The sequence below is a fragment of the Zingiber officinale genome, chromosome 5A, assembly GCF_018446385.1.
Source record: "Zingiber officinale cultivar Zhangliang chromosome 5A, Zo_v1.1, whole genome shotgun sequence".
In the NCBI taxonomy this organism is placed as follows: Eukaryota; Viridiplantae; Streptophyta; class Magnoliopsida; order Zingiberales; family Zingiberaceae; genus Zingiber; species Zingiber officinale.
The window spans coordinates 125,596,786-125,610,798 of record NC_055994.1 but is presented as its reverse complement, the minus strand read 5'-3'; the positions used below and the strand labels follow the sequence as shown (position 1 = coordinate 125,610,798).

Genomic DNA, 14,013 nt, shown 5'->3' with positions numbered 1-14,013 from the left:
TATTCACTTTTGGTTAATTTTTGTTTAAGCATGCAATGATTTTGAAAAATTCTTTGCTAAAATTAAGGTATATCTCACCAGAACCTTCGGAAACGAGTACAGACTCGTGGCTCGATTCGAGTTCGAACTTATCTTCCAATTCATCCTCCGATTCTGATTCGCGGACCATCAGTGCGAGGTAGCTTCGGTGCTTCTAATCTTTGGTATATGATTCATCTGAAGATGATTCGTCCCACGTTGCCTTGAGTGCTTTCTTCTTGGTTGTCTTGGATTTGTCGTTCTTCAACTTTGGGCACTCGTTCTTATAGTGACCCTTTTTGTTACATCTGAAGCAAGTCACATTTTTGTTGTTAGGGTCGGTGGTGGAGTTGATCTTCTGTAGGTTATTTCTACTGAAGTTTTTCTTTCTTCTGGTGGACATTTTTCTTACCAGGTTCACCAGGTATTCTTCGTCTTCTGAGTCTTGGTCAGACTCATCTTCAAGTTGAGATTTAGTTCTTGTTTTTTCCTTTAAGGAACCTGCAAAAAGGGTTATACCTTTCTCGACATGTTTTCAGTTAGTCTGCTCATGGAGTTTGAGTTCACAAAATAATTTGTCAAGTTTTAATTTAGAAAGATTCTTTGAAATCTTGTAAGCATCCATGATAGATGCCCACAGTGAATATCGAGGAAATGCATTTAGGGCGTGCCTTATCAAGTAGTGGTTCTCCATTTGGTGGTCGATGGTGTGGAGCCCATTAAGGATGTCCTTTATCCTGACGTGGAGTTTACTCTCAGATTCTCCTTCCTGTATTTTTATATTAAATAATTTATTCAAGTAGAGGTCTCTTTTGGTTACCTTCGCGTCGCTGGTTCCCTCGTGCAATTCGATGAGCTTGTCCCACAGTTCTTTCGTATTTTTGCGTGGGCCCACGCAGTTCAGCTTTTCCTTCGTTAGCTCGCATTGTAGTGTGTTGAGAGCTTTGAAATTGGTCTGAGCTTTCTTCTTCATTTTCGGATTCCAATGTTCCAGGTCCATTGAATTTCCGGAGTTATCGATGGGAGCCTTGTAGCCTCTGGTGACGCTGAACCACTGGTCGAAATCAGTCTTCAGATAAACCTCCATTCGCTTCTTCTAGTATGGGAAGTCGTCGCCGTTAAAGAGGGGAGGATGGACAGTGTTATATCCCTCGTTTTGGGCCATTGCTCTTGCACACAATAAAGACAAACAGAGATGGTCCTAAAACTTTTGGTCTTGGATTAGTAGTGTTGGATAAAAATAAAAATATTAAAACTAGATTGGTGTTGCATCAATTCAGATTGGTTTGCTATGAAAAAATGTTTCCAAAGAAGTAATTGTACCAATTTAGATTATGTCGAAAACTTAAAAATAGAAAATAAAAAATATTCACCCCCTTTACCTAATTGGTGGTTGCACCAAATCGGAGCGGTATCTGCTCTGATACCACTTATTATACAACGGATCTATAATTTAAGTGTAAAAATAAGCAAGTATACCAACAACTTCTCAGAGATCTGGAAGACTGTGCTTTCAGTTGTTGGAGTTGCGTCACTCTGTCGCCGGAGTTGTGTTGCTCTATCGTCGGAGTAGCATCACTCGGTCGCCGGAGTCGTGTCGTGGAGTCGCAGGAACTTCTTTGGAGCAGCGCGCAAGAAAGCAATTGCAGAAGAAACTTGTGTCCTGTACTCCTGGTGGAAGGCTGCTTATATAAGCAGTTATGGGCGCCTGGATCCCTTCCGGGCGCCTGGACCGTGACGTCGGTCAACCAATCAGCGCGCTCCAAGCTGACGAACAGATAAGCCTTGCGCATTCCGGGCGCTCTGATCCTTTCCAGCATCCAGAGTGGTCCAGGCGCCCAAACCAACTTTTCCAGCAAGCCATTTTCCTAGAAGAAAAAGTTAGTTTGAGACAAATAAAAATTATACTTCCCTGCAAAACAATGTTAGCACAATATATAACAAGTAGAGTAGTAATTAGATTCTGTTTCCTCGAGACCAGAATCTAGTCAAGATCTCAACTTAGATTTCTAAAATGGATTTAAGTTAGATCGACGCGTACTATTCCCTCAAATGGGGAACGCGTGCTCACCAAGCCACTCCCCTCCAGTGACTTACCTTAACTTACCACTTTACCAGACATCCGGTCAGCCCGTCGACCTATCTGGACTTCGTGCCAGCTATCCGGTCGACCCGTTGACCTAGTTGAACTTCGTGCCAAATATCTGGTCAGTCCGTCGACCTATCTGGACTTCTTACCAGCTATCCGTTCAGTCCGTCGTCCTAGCTGGATTTCTTGTCAGATATTCGGTCAGCCCATCGACCTATCTGGACTTCTCCTGCACACTTAGTTACATCGTTAGATCATAACAAACCTAACTTAACTTATTTTGTCATTCATCAAAACCTGAGTTAGACCGTTAGTGCAACCTTCACCAACAACATCTATTTCAGTTTCTGTGGATTTCTAATGTTGTAAGGAGTTCAAATATACTATCCATTATTTATTTTGACTTTCAGAAAGTGTTAAAATATAATAAGAAAGAATCAGTAAAAAAACCTCTACGTTAGGCCTGACATGAATCATATCAGACCCAACGTAAGCCTAATATGATTCATATCAAGCCCATGTCATTGGGCCTGATAGGATTCATATGAGGTCCATGCATGAGGATTTTTGTCTATTCATCATTATTATAATTTACACCTCCATAGAAGTCAAAATAAATAATGTATTAGTTTCTGTCGATTTATGGGGTTACAAATAGTTCAAATATGTTATTTATTAATTATTTTGACTTCTCTAAATATATTAAAATGTTATAAAAAAATCAACTAAACTCTAAACGTCATATACTTGATACGATTTGTATATCATGTTGGTGCAACCCTAGGTCAAGGTTGACCTGGTTGACCCGACTCGAGTTGACGTGACTCGAGTTATATTTTGATGTTTGACTTGGGAAGATTGTCGGTGCAACCTTAGGTCAAGGTTGACCTAGTTGTGTTGCATGTTGATGTTTGACACTCGTGAGAGAGTTCTATTCTTGATATGGGACAAGAATAGATGTTTGGGAGATTATTGGTGCAACCGTAGGTCAAGGTTGACCCGGTTGACCTGATTCGGGAAAAGTCCAAGTATGAAGACTTGGCACGGAAAAGTCCAAGCAGGGAGCTTGGCATCAACAAGCAGGAGCTTGGCTGGAAAAGTCCAAGTATGGAGACTTGGCACTTGAAAAGTCCAAGCAGGGAGCTTGGCACGTGAAAAGTCCAAGTATGGAGACTTGGACGGGAAAGTCCAAACAGGAGTTTGGCACGGGAAAAGTCACAGTGAGTGAAGCCGGGCAAATCCTGGTGAGTGAATCCAGGTGAAAATCCTAGTGAGTGAAGCTAGGTGAAGGTGAAAGTCCTGGTGAGTGAAGCCAGGCATTCGGAAAAATCTTGGTGAGTGAAGCCAGGTGAAAATCCTAGTGAGTGAAGCTAGGTGAATGGGAAAGTCCTAACTGGGATGTTAGGCAGTGTGAAAAGTCCTGGTGAGTGAAGCCAGGCAGTGGGAAAGTCCTGGTGAGTGAAGCCAGGCAGTGAGAAAGTCCTAACTGGGATGTTAGGCAGTGTGGAAATCCTGGTGAGTGAAGCCAGGTGAAAGTCCTGGTGAGTGAAGCCAGGCAAGGGAAAATCCAGATGGATCAGGGATGATCGGACATCTGGTGTTGAGGAAAGTCCAAGTAGGTCAAAGGGATTGACCGGACACTTGGCAGGGAGTTCTAGCAGGTCAAGGGAGTGACCAGATGCTAGGGATGAAGTACCAATAGGTCAAGGTTGACCGGATATTGGTTTGAAGTCTTGGGACTTGGTTTGGGCAAAAATGCTCGGATCGGTCACCGACCGATCGGTGATACTGTTTTCTCGATCGGTCCGATGACCGATCGATCGGTCAAGCTCTTCGTTCTTGTCGATCGGTGACCGATCGCCAGTAACAGAGGCGAAAGAAAGGCGGTGATCGGTCCACGCATCTGATCGATGCGAGGGACCGATCAGAGACGATGTCGCGGAAGCACGGCGGAGTTAGGATCGGTTCGTGGACCGATCCGGTATCGATCGGTCCACGATCGATCGAGTACGATGGACGATCGATCGGTTCGGGACCGATCAGTCTGATCGGTCCGTAGACCGATCGGGTTCTGCTTCTCTGCTAGTTTCCACTGTTTCTCCTTCGCAGTATAAAGGGTGAGGGCTTCTGGCGAGGACTTTCCTTTCTTCTTGAGCTCGCTCTTGACCGGTGTGCTCTTGAGCTTTCTTGAGCTCTCATCTTGCCAAGCTCTGCGTGAGTTTCGCTGGTGTTCTAGCCTGGATCCGAGAAGCCGCTTCATCAAGGTTCCAGTCGACAACAAGAGGCAAGCAAGTGTTTTACAATTTCTATTGTTCTTGTTTGTTGTCTCTATTGTTGTACTCCTTTGTTTGCTGTTGCAAAAGATTGTGGTGAGGTTTCTCCACCCACAAGGAGTATATTATTAGCCGGTTCTCCGGGGACTCATCCACCGACGGATTGAGAGGCTTCGTCCACCTTACAGACACGCCGAGGAGTAGGAGTATCATCTCCGAACCTCGTTACATCGACGCGTTGAGGTTTGATCTTCTTGTTTTCGTTTCCTTGTTTATTTTTCCACTGCGCTAACGAATTGTAGGAAGAAACGCGATCGATTTGGGGCGGCTATTCACACCCCCCTCTCTAGCCGAGTACGAAGGATCCTAACAAGTGGTATCAGAGCGAGGCCGCTCTTCGTCGGATCAACACCCGTGGGAGCAAAGCTAGAGAATGGATCTCTATGGAGAAGACGTCACAATTCCACCCTTCTACGAATGCGGTGACTTCGCGTATTGGAAGGTAAGGATGAAGTACTTTCTTATGACTAACATAATGAATTGGTTTTGTGTACAAGAAGGTTTTACTCCTCCGGTGGATAAGGAAGGAAAACCACTTGAGAAGAAGGAGTGGACAAGAGAACAAATTCACAAATCCGAAATCAACCAAGAGGTAACGAGAATAATTGAATTTTCATTGCCTACTAACATCTTGTGTAAGATAGGTTACAACAATGCCAAGGAATTATGGAATAACTTGGCCAAGTACCATGAGGAGAGCTCCACTTCAAATCATGAAGAGGAGACAAGTGAGTCATCAAGTAGCTCACATCATGGAGGAGAGGCATTAGAAGTTGAGGGTTACTCAACATCTAAGGACGAAGAGGAGGAGAATTCTTCTTCAAATTCGGAGCAAGAAGAAGAAGCTTCTACCTCCGAAAGGGATGAAGAAGAGAGCTCGCATCCACCCTCAACCCTAGGTAACTCAAGCAATTTAAGTTCAATTAAATTACACATTATGTGCTTTGAGTGTAGGGAACATGGACATTACAAGAGTAAGTGTCCAAAGAGGGTAAGAAAGACTCCACCGGCGCCAAAGGTCAAGGAAGCCGGAGTCCCGAAACGCAAGGGCAAGGAGCACATCGTGTGCTTCCAATGCAAGCAAAGGGGACACTATAGGAGTCAATGTCCAAGGGGGAGGCAACCTCACAAGGGCAAGAGACCGGACACATCGATAGGGGGAGCTAAGGCAAACCCTAAGGTAACCTCTAAGGTTCATTTTTGCAATTCTAATAAAATGCATGCTAGGAATTTTATTGCACTTGTCGATAATAACAAGCATGATAACCTTAGGAATCAATACATGTGCTTAGGAGCTAAACATGTGAGTCTAGATAAGGATAATTCTAGAAAGGCTAACCCTAGGATCAACCCATCTAAGGCTAAGGATAACCTAGGTAGGAATCCTAAATCAACTAGACATATGCCTAGGAATACCTCAAGGAAGAGTGATAAATCAAAAATTGAGGTATTAGAAAAGGAGAATCAAGTCTTGAGGTCAAGGCTTGATACCCTAGAAAAGGCCCTTAAAAATTTAGAGAAGTCAACTCTAGGGCCTAAGGGTCAAAAGTCCCAGGACAAGAAAGGTTTGGGTCACAAACCTAAGTCCCAAATGGTCAAGCCCACTTATCATAATGTTCCATTCGATTATGGAACAAAACCTAGGGCTAGGAAGACCACCACCAAGGTCACAAGGGGAGTCACCCCTAGAGTTGATCTTGATGAATCCCAAATGACCAAGGCTTCAAAGCCTAAGAGGGTCATTAGGAGGGTTGCTAGGGAAGTTATCCCTAGTGAATATTTAGTGAACCCAATGAGCTCTAATAGGTATTGGGTTCCTAGGAGCATCTTTTCTATCCCATAGATGGGTTAGAGAGTGTCAACTCCAATTAGAAGGGTAGTTAACCCAACTTTGAGGAAATTGACACTCAAGGAGCATTTTCAAGGTTTTGATAACCTTTGAAAATGAAAAAGAATTATTATTTACTCCTTGAAGAGTAAATTGTGCCATATTTGAAAAAAATATCAATTTTAATCTCATTTGGCACAATTTAAGAAAACCTAGAGAAATACCATAATTGGGATTTTGGTTTTCTCTTAGGGATATATGGGCAATCTAGGGTTAGATTTTAAGTTAGCTAAGGCTAAGGATACTTAGATAGGGATTTAGGTATTTTATTTGTGCTAACTTGCCATGATTGGTTGCCATATGCCATGCCATGACATCATATTTATTTTATTATCATTTGAAATGTCATGATAATGCTTAGGTTATCTATATGTCATGTGTTAGTTTCGTTTCAAACTTTATGCCATGACATCATGACATTGGCACATGTTTTCATTGATGATACCATTTTATGCCATGTCATCATCTCTTGCATTAGTAATCAATTGAATTGATTTAAGGATGAAAAACACACTTTGATATTGAGATCAAATTTGTGTTTAGAAAATGCATGAGACCTTAGTCTAAGATACCTAAACTCATATCTCACATCAAAATTGACTTGGATGTGTGTTGATACACTTTAAATGTGTGTGAGATATTAGGATCATGAGTTAGGATCAAGGTGCATAGTTCTTGTACCTAGATGAGCCTAATTCAAGAAAATTGGGATCATAGGGAAAGCTTGTGTACAAGTCATGTGCATATAGCCCTAAGATTGTGGTCCCAAATTAAAGGGTTTGAAATCATTTCAAAATTGTTTTGAAAAACCTTGATGAAGCTTTCCTAGTGATAGCATTCATCATTGAATATTGTGATACAAAGTTGACTTAACTTTGAACTATTTCAAAGTTTTTGAATTTTGTATCAAGATTTGAAAATGGAAGTTATTTTCATCTAAAACTATTTTTCCATGATAGTATATGTTATGAGGAATGTATTCTCAAAATTTCACAATTTTTCGAATTTTCTGTGATTTTCTAGAGGTTTCTGAATTTCGGAAGAAGAAATTGAAATCAGAATCAAGGTTGTGAACCGATCAGGAGGTTCCCTGAAGTTGTGGATCGGTCACTGGACCGATCCAGAGGAGTCCTGATCGGTCCGGTGACCGATCAGGGCGTGCCAACTTGCCTGATTTCAGTCTGTTGTCTGAAAGTTCAGCTAGAAGTTGGGTTTTATGAATTTCTAAAGGTTTGGAACTCACACAGACATTGTTGGTGCAATGGTCAAGGGGGAGTTGACCTTTAGGGGGAGTTTTACCTAATTGTCAAGAGGAGTTGACTTTTGGGGGGAGTTTGTACTCCTTAAGACTTTTGAGGATTAGTGATATGGGATTATCACTAAATTGATTGTTGAGTTTAGTATCAAGGGGGAAATTAAGAGTTTCAATGAAAGGTATGGGACTTTCATTAGGAAGAAATTCTTGACCTTGATACTCTCCTTTTTCTTTTTGATGTGTGTCAAAAAGGGGAGAGTGTTCATTGGAATTCTTTTTGATGTATGTCAAAAAGGGGGAGAATTATTGGAGAACCCAAGTTAGGTTATCGGGTTAACCTAAGGGGAGAATGTCCAGAGAATGTTCAAGGAAAGAACATTGGACATTGAAAGATGATTGAAAACCTAAGTTAGGTTATCGGGTTAACCTAACTTGATTATGGTTTTGTCAAACATCAAAAAGGGGGAGATTGTTGGTGCAACCCTAGGTCAAGGTTGACCTGGTTGACCCGACTCGAGTTGACGTGACTCGAGTTATATTTTGATGTTTGACTTGGGAAGATTGTCGGTGCAACCTTAGGTCAAGGTTGACCTAGTTGTGTTGCATGTTGATGTTTGACACTCGTGAGAGAGTTCTATTCTTGATATGGGACAAGAATAGATGTTTGGGAGATTATTGGTGCAACCGTAGGTCAAGGTTGACCCGGTTGACCTGATTCGGGAAAAGTCCAAGTATGAAGACTTGGCACGGCAGGGAGCTTGGCACGCGAAAAGTCCAAGCGGGGAGCTTGGAAAAGTCCAAGTATGGAGACTTGGCACTTGAAAAGTCCAAGCAGGGCTTGGCACGTGAAAAGTCCAAGTATGGAGACTTGGCACGGGAAAGTCCAAGGAGTTTGGCACGGGAAAAGTCCCGTGAGTGAAGCCAGGCAATGGAAATCCTGGTGAGTGAATCCAGGTGAAAATCCTAGTGAGTGAAGCTAGGTGAAGGTGAAAGTCACAGTGAGTGAAGCCGGGCATTGGGAAAATCCTGGTGAGTGAGGCGGTGAAAATCCTAGTGAGTGAAGCTAGGTGAATGGGAAAGTCCTAACTGGGATGTTAGGCGGTGTGAAAGTCCGGTGAGTGAAGCCAGGCGGTGGGAAAGTCCCGTGAGTGAAGCCAGGCGGTGAGAAAGTCCTAACTGGGATGTTAGGCGGTGTGGAAATCCTGGTGAGTGAAGCCGGTGAAAGTCCGGTGAGTGAAGCTGGCAAGGAAAATCCAGATGGATCGGGGATGATCGGACTCGGTGTTGGAAAGTCCAAGTAGGTCAAAGGATTGACGGATACTTGGCGAGGAAGTCTAAGGGAGTGACCGGATGCTAGGGATGAAGTACCAATAGGTCAAGGTTGACCGGATATTGGTTGAAGTCTTGGGACTTGGTTTGGGCAAAAAACCTGGATCGGTCACCGACCGATCCGGTGATCTATATTTTCTCGATCGGTCGATGACCGATCGATATCGGTCAAGCTCTGTTTTCTTGATCGATCGGTGGCCGATCAGCAACAGAAAAGCGGTGATCGGTCCACGGCCGATCGGGCCGTATCTGATCGATGCGGGGACCGATCGAGACGATGTCGCGAAGCACGGAGTTAGGATCGGCGTGGACCGATCCAGGTATCTGATCGGTCCGCATCGATCGTAGCCTGATGGCTCGTTTCGATGCGGGACCGATCGGACCGCAAGACAGTCCTAATCGGTCCGTAGACCGATCAGTTCGGGTTACGCAACGGCTAGTTTCTTCATTGTTTCTCCTTCGCAGGTATAAAGGGGTGAGGGCTTCTGCAGGGCGAGGACTTTCCTTTCTTCTTGAGCTTCTGCTCTGAGCTGCTGGTGTGCTCTTGAGCTTTTTGAGCTCTCATTTTCCGTGAGTTTCCTGCTGGTGTTCTAGCTGCTGGATCTGAGAAGCTGCTGCTTCATCAAGGTTCCAATCGACAACAAGAGGCAAGCAAGTGTTTTACAATTTCTATTGTTCTTGTTTGTTGTCTCTATTGTTGTACTCCTTTGTTTGCTGTTGCAAAAGATTGTGGTGAGGTTTCTCCACCCACAAGGAGTATATTATTAGCCGGTTCTCCGGGGACTCATCCACCGACGGATTGAGAGGCTTCGTCCACCTTACAGACACGCCGAGGAGTAGGAGTATCATCTCCGAACCTCGTTACATCGACGCGTTGAGGTTTGATCTTCTTGTTTTCGTTTCCTTGTTTATTTTTCCACTGCGCTAACGAATTGTAGGAAGAAACGCGATCGATTTGGGGCGGCTATTCACACCCCCCTCTCTAGCCGAGTACGAAGGATCCTAACATATCAGACCTATGTCATCCATGCACACATAAAAAAAAAAAATAAAAAAAAAAAAAGAGGGGAAAAAAATAAGATTGGCTACATGTATAAGAGAGAGGAATAGAAGATTGAGTAATAAATAACATAGAAAAAGAAAAAATCAAATTTATCATAAAGATAAAATAGAAATGTATTTAAAAATATATATTTTTTTTGATAAATAACAAAATAACATGTGTCTTTTAATAAATTTAGAAATCTAGATCTGTAAATAAATCCTTATTTAACGAAGAAGAGCTCATTTGTATTGATTTGATATTAAAAAAAATACAAAAACAAATAAATGTGTATACAATGCAAGTGAGCTGGGAGCATTAATCTTTATAGATAAAATTATTTACAATCGATTATTCCTCAGAATTTTGTGCATTATATATTATTTAATTAGATAGCAATCTTGTACTGCAGGTGTTTGAAATATTCATTAACGTTTTTATTAAAAAAAATCAGAATATTCCTAGATGGTAAATGTGTTAATTTTGAAAAATAATTAAAAATGAAAATGCCTTTAATTAGATAGCAATCTTGTACTGCAGGTGTTTGAAATATTCATTAACGTTTTTATTAAAAAAATCAGAATATTCCTAGATGGTAAATGTGTTAATTTTGAAAAATAATTAAAAATGAAAATGCCCTCACGCAGGATCGAACTACGGACCTTCAGTTTACAAGACTGACGCTCTACCACTGAGCTATAAGGGCGCTTGACATATGTGTATAATCTAAAAAATATAATATTGCAAATCATATCAGAGAACCACCATCAGGATCGTTCTACATATTCATAGTTATTCTGGATCAGCCATTTAGATACGCATTTTCTTATCGACCAAGTCAACCTTAACTTTGGTAAAATGTGAGGGGATGAACTGCATAAACATGAACCCATAGGATATTCAGACGTAGACATAAAAACAAACAAAGCAGACATCAGAAAAATCAACTCCGGCCGAAAAAAGTAATACCAAGAACTCTCTGAAATCACCAATCATGATCTTGAGGAAAGAAGGCCGAACCGGAAGAAGATGACTGGGAAAATGACGAGTGAAAGAGCAAGAAGCCGGTTTTTTTCGATCGGTGAACTCGCTGTCACCTTCCTCGCACACAGGTTTCTTATTGGTCATCTTCTCGTGTGAAAACTGCTGATCATCTTCCCAGAATCAGGCCGACGGCCGATCGTGCGTTGTCTCCGGATCGGAAGCGGGGGAGGGAGGGTTGCGAGAGCCGATGGAAACCACGCTTTGGCCGCCTTGTAGTCGGTCAGGCTGCGTTCCAGAAGCCGTTTTCTCAATGCAGGCGCCGGTGGGAGCAGAGCGGGAGAGATACGAGAGGGGTGGGGCGATGTTTTCCTTTCAGCCCTTCGAATTTACTAAATTACACGTCCGTCACTGCGAAGTTGTGTAGAAAATTTTCAATTTAACCATCAAATGTGCATTTTTTAATCTAAATAACTAAAATGCGTTCAAAGTTTTCTAACTTTGAGTTTTTTTCTTTTTAATATAGTTAAATTGGTATATCTATTGAGTTAAATTGGTATATCTATCACAATATATTTATTGTGGACTTATGATATGACATAGTTATGTGGAATTAAAAGTTTGAAATATCCACAATGTAACTGATATTGGAATCTTATCCATTCATTTGTGGCAACAAGAAAAAGGGTGAAGTTGCATATTCTTCTTCGTTTGCTTCTGGAGTCGTTTTCAGTTTTGAATTAAGAAACGCTGTTGCTTCCTTTCGTTTATCAACTCGTCTTGATACAAATCGCAACGGTTTTAAAAAGAAAAACTAAAAGGGTTTTTTTGAGAAAATTGATTAGGTGTGGATGAGGATGGAATCTGGTCTGCTTACTCTCGTGGCCACCCATTGGCCGTGATGGAGCCCGCACGCTTTCTCACCGGACCGCAAAACATGAAAGAAGTTCCAGACGGCTACCGTACGCCACGGCCACCACAATCTCCTCCCTCTCACGGCAGCCGCCGCCAGCACCACCACCACTCGTTCCTCCTCTACTCCACAATAACCGTCTCGCTCATTCCTTCTCTTGCTTCACTTCGTGATGGTTCTCCCCTCCCCTTATTTCTCCCTCGCAAGGAGGCACGTCGGCGGCGCATCGGCCTTAGCTTCCTCCTCCTCCTTCCAACTCCGGCGGATAGCCCTCCGGCTGCCGCTCCGCTTCTACCCTCTTCCAGATCCATCGGAGGCAGGTCGTCTGACGCTGCTCAAGAAGCATTCTTACCGCCTCCCCCGCGCTACTCTATCTTCCTTCTCGAGCGCAGGCGATGGGGAGGAGCCCGTGGCGGAACGGAAGACACCAGAGGAGGAGGAGGAGCTCCCAGAGATGGCGAAGGCTTTCAACATCTCGTCGCGGACGGCCACCTCGGTCTGCTTCCTGATCGCCTTCGCGGCGCTGACGCTGCCGCTGGCGATGCGGTCGCTGGCGCAGGCGGCGGGCGCCAAGGCGCGGGCGCTCACCTACCTCACCCTGCTCGCCGGCTTCTACATGGCTTGGAACATCGGCGCCAACGACGTGGCTAACGCCATGGGGACGTCGGTGGGTTCCGGGGCCCTCACGCTCCGCCAGGCCGTGCTCACCGCCGCCGTCCTCGAGTTCTCCGGCGCCTTCCTGATGGGAACCCACGTCACCAGCACGATGCAGAAGGGGATCCTCGTGGCCCCTGTTTTCCAGGGGAAAGACACTCTGCTCTTCGCTGGCCTTCTCTCTTCCCTCGCAGCCGCCGGCACATGGCTACAGGTCGCATCGTTCTACGGATGGCCGGTCTCCACCACTCACTGTATCGTCGGAGCCATGGTTGGTTTCGGGCTGGCCTATGGCGGAGTAGACGCGGTGTTCTGGTCTTCCCTGGCGAGAGTGACTTCGTCGTGGGTCATCTCGCCGGTCATGGGAGCCGCGGCCTCGTTCTTAGTCTACAAGTGCATCCGCAGGGTATGCTTCTCATCGCCGGAGCACTAGTTTATGGATTCGGAGTACTTACTCGTGATTCGTCTTTCAGTTCGTATACAGCGCCCAAAATCCAGGGCAAGCGGCTGCGGCGGCAGCGCCCATTGCAGTCTTCGTCGGTGTCACGGGCATTTCCTTCTGTGCCTTCCCCCTAAGCAAAACCTTCGCCGTTTCGCTTGCTCAGGCCTTGGCCTGCGGCACAGCCGGCGCGCTCATCGTCAGCAAAGTAATCCACAAGCAACTCGGCCACCTCCTCATCTCGGAGGCGGAGAAGGGGAAGATCACCGGAGAGAAACCGCACCGGCAGAACGTGAGCTTTCTCTCCGACATTGCTGGCCCAACTGGCGCGCAGTTGGAGATCGTCTACGGCGTGTTCGGTTACATGCAGGTCCTCTCCGCCTGCTTCATGTCCTTCGCCCACGGCGGCAACGACGTCTCCAACGCCATCGGCCCGCTGGCCGCCGCCCTCTCCATCCTCAACCATGGCGCCTCGGTCGCCTCTGAGATCGTCGTCATCCCCACCGACGTCCTCGCTTGGGGCGGTTTCGGCATCGTGGCGGGGCTCATGATCTGGGGCTACCGCGTCATCGCCACCATTGGGAAGAAGATCACCGAACTGACCCCAACGCGGGGTTTCGCGGCCGAGTTCGCGGCGGCGTCGGTGGTGCTGGTGGCGTCCAAGCTCGCACTCCCCATCTCGGCGACCCACACGCTCGTCGGCGCTGTCATGGGCGTGGGCTTCGCTCGGGGGTTCAACAGCGTGCGCGCAGAGACCGTCCGCGAGATCGTGACTTCCTGGGTTGTGACTATCCCGGTCGGCGCAGTTTTGTCGGTCGTCTACACAGCCATCTTGACCAAGCTGCTCTCCTTCTTGATTTAAGCTCTCACTTTTTCTTTCTTTCTTTTTTTTTTGAAAACAAGGAGTTAAACCTCGATTGCCATTCTACGAACAGTTCAGATGTCCAGAAGCAGAGATGGAGGATGGCATAGCAAGGTTGGTAGTGTACAATTAAATCCAATTTCTATTTCACGTGATTGGTTTCTGTGTTTACTCATTATCTTTCATTTACTTGGTTAAGTGAGAGGAGAA

The 14,013-nt window shown here is 44.9% G+C and overlaps 1 protein-coding gene and 1 non-coding gene across 2 annotated transcripts; one reads left to right on the top strand and one right to left on the bottom strand.

Annotated features, from left to right (window-relative positions):
• Positions 1 to 10,588: 10,588 nt before the first annotated feature.
• On the bottom strand, positions 10,589 to 10,660 carry TRNAT-UGU. Its single transcript has one exon. It is a non-coding gene; the product is annotated as a tRNA-Thr (tRNA).
• Positions 10,661 to 12,020: 1,360 nt separating this feature from the next.
• Positions 12,021 to 13,974, top strand: LOC121979978 (inorganic phosphate transporter 2-1, chloroplastic-like). The gene is made up of 2 exons (XM_042531947.1): positions 12,021 to 12,908; positions 12,976 to 13,974. The coding sequence occupies exons 1-2, from the start codon at positions 12,021 to 12,023 to the stop codon at positions 13,801 to 13,803; spliced, it is 1,716 nt and encodes a 571-aa protein (XP_042387881.1). The 3' UTR covers positions 13,804 to 13,974.
• Positions 13,975 to 14,013: the final 39 nt, after the last annotated feature.

What these genes read in the sequence shown, in the direction of transcription:
- LOC121979978 (XM_042531947.1), top strand. Translation starts at nt 12,021, where the DNA reads ATGGTTCTCCCCTCCCCTTATTTCTCCCTCGCAAGGAGGCACGTCGGC. An exon ending in TCTACAAGTGCATCCGCAGG is followed by an intron (nt 12,909 to 12,975) that starts GTATGCTTCTCA and finishes TTCGTCTTTCAG; the next exon opens with TTCGTATACAGCGCCCAAAA.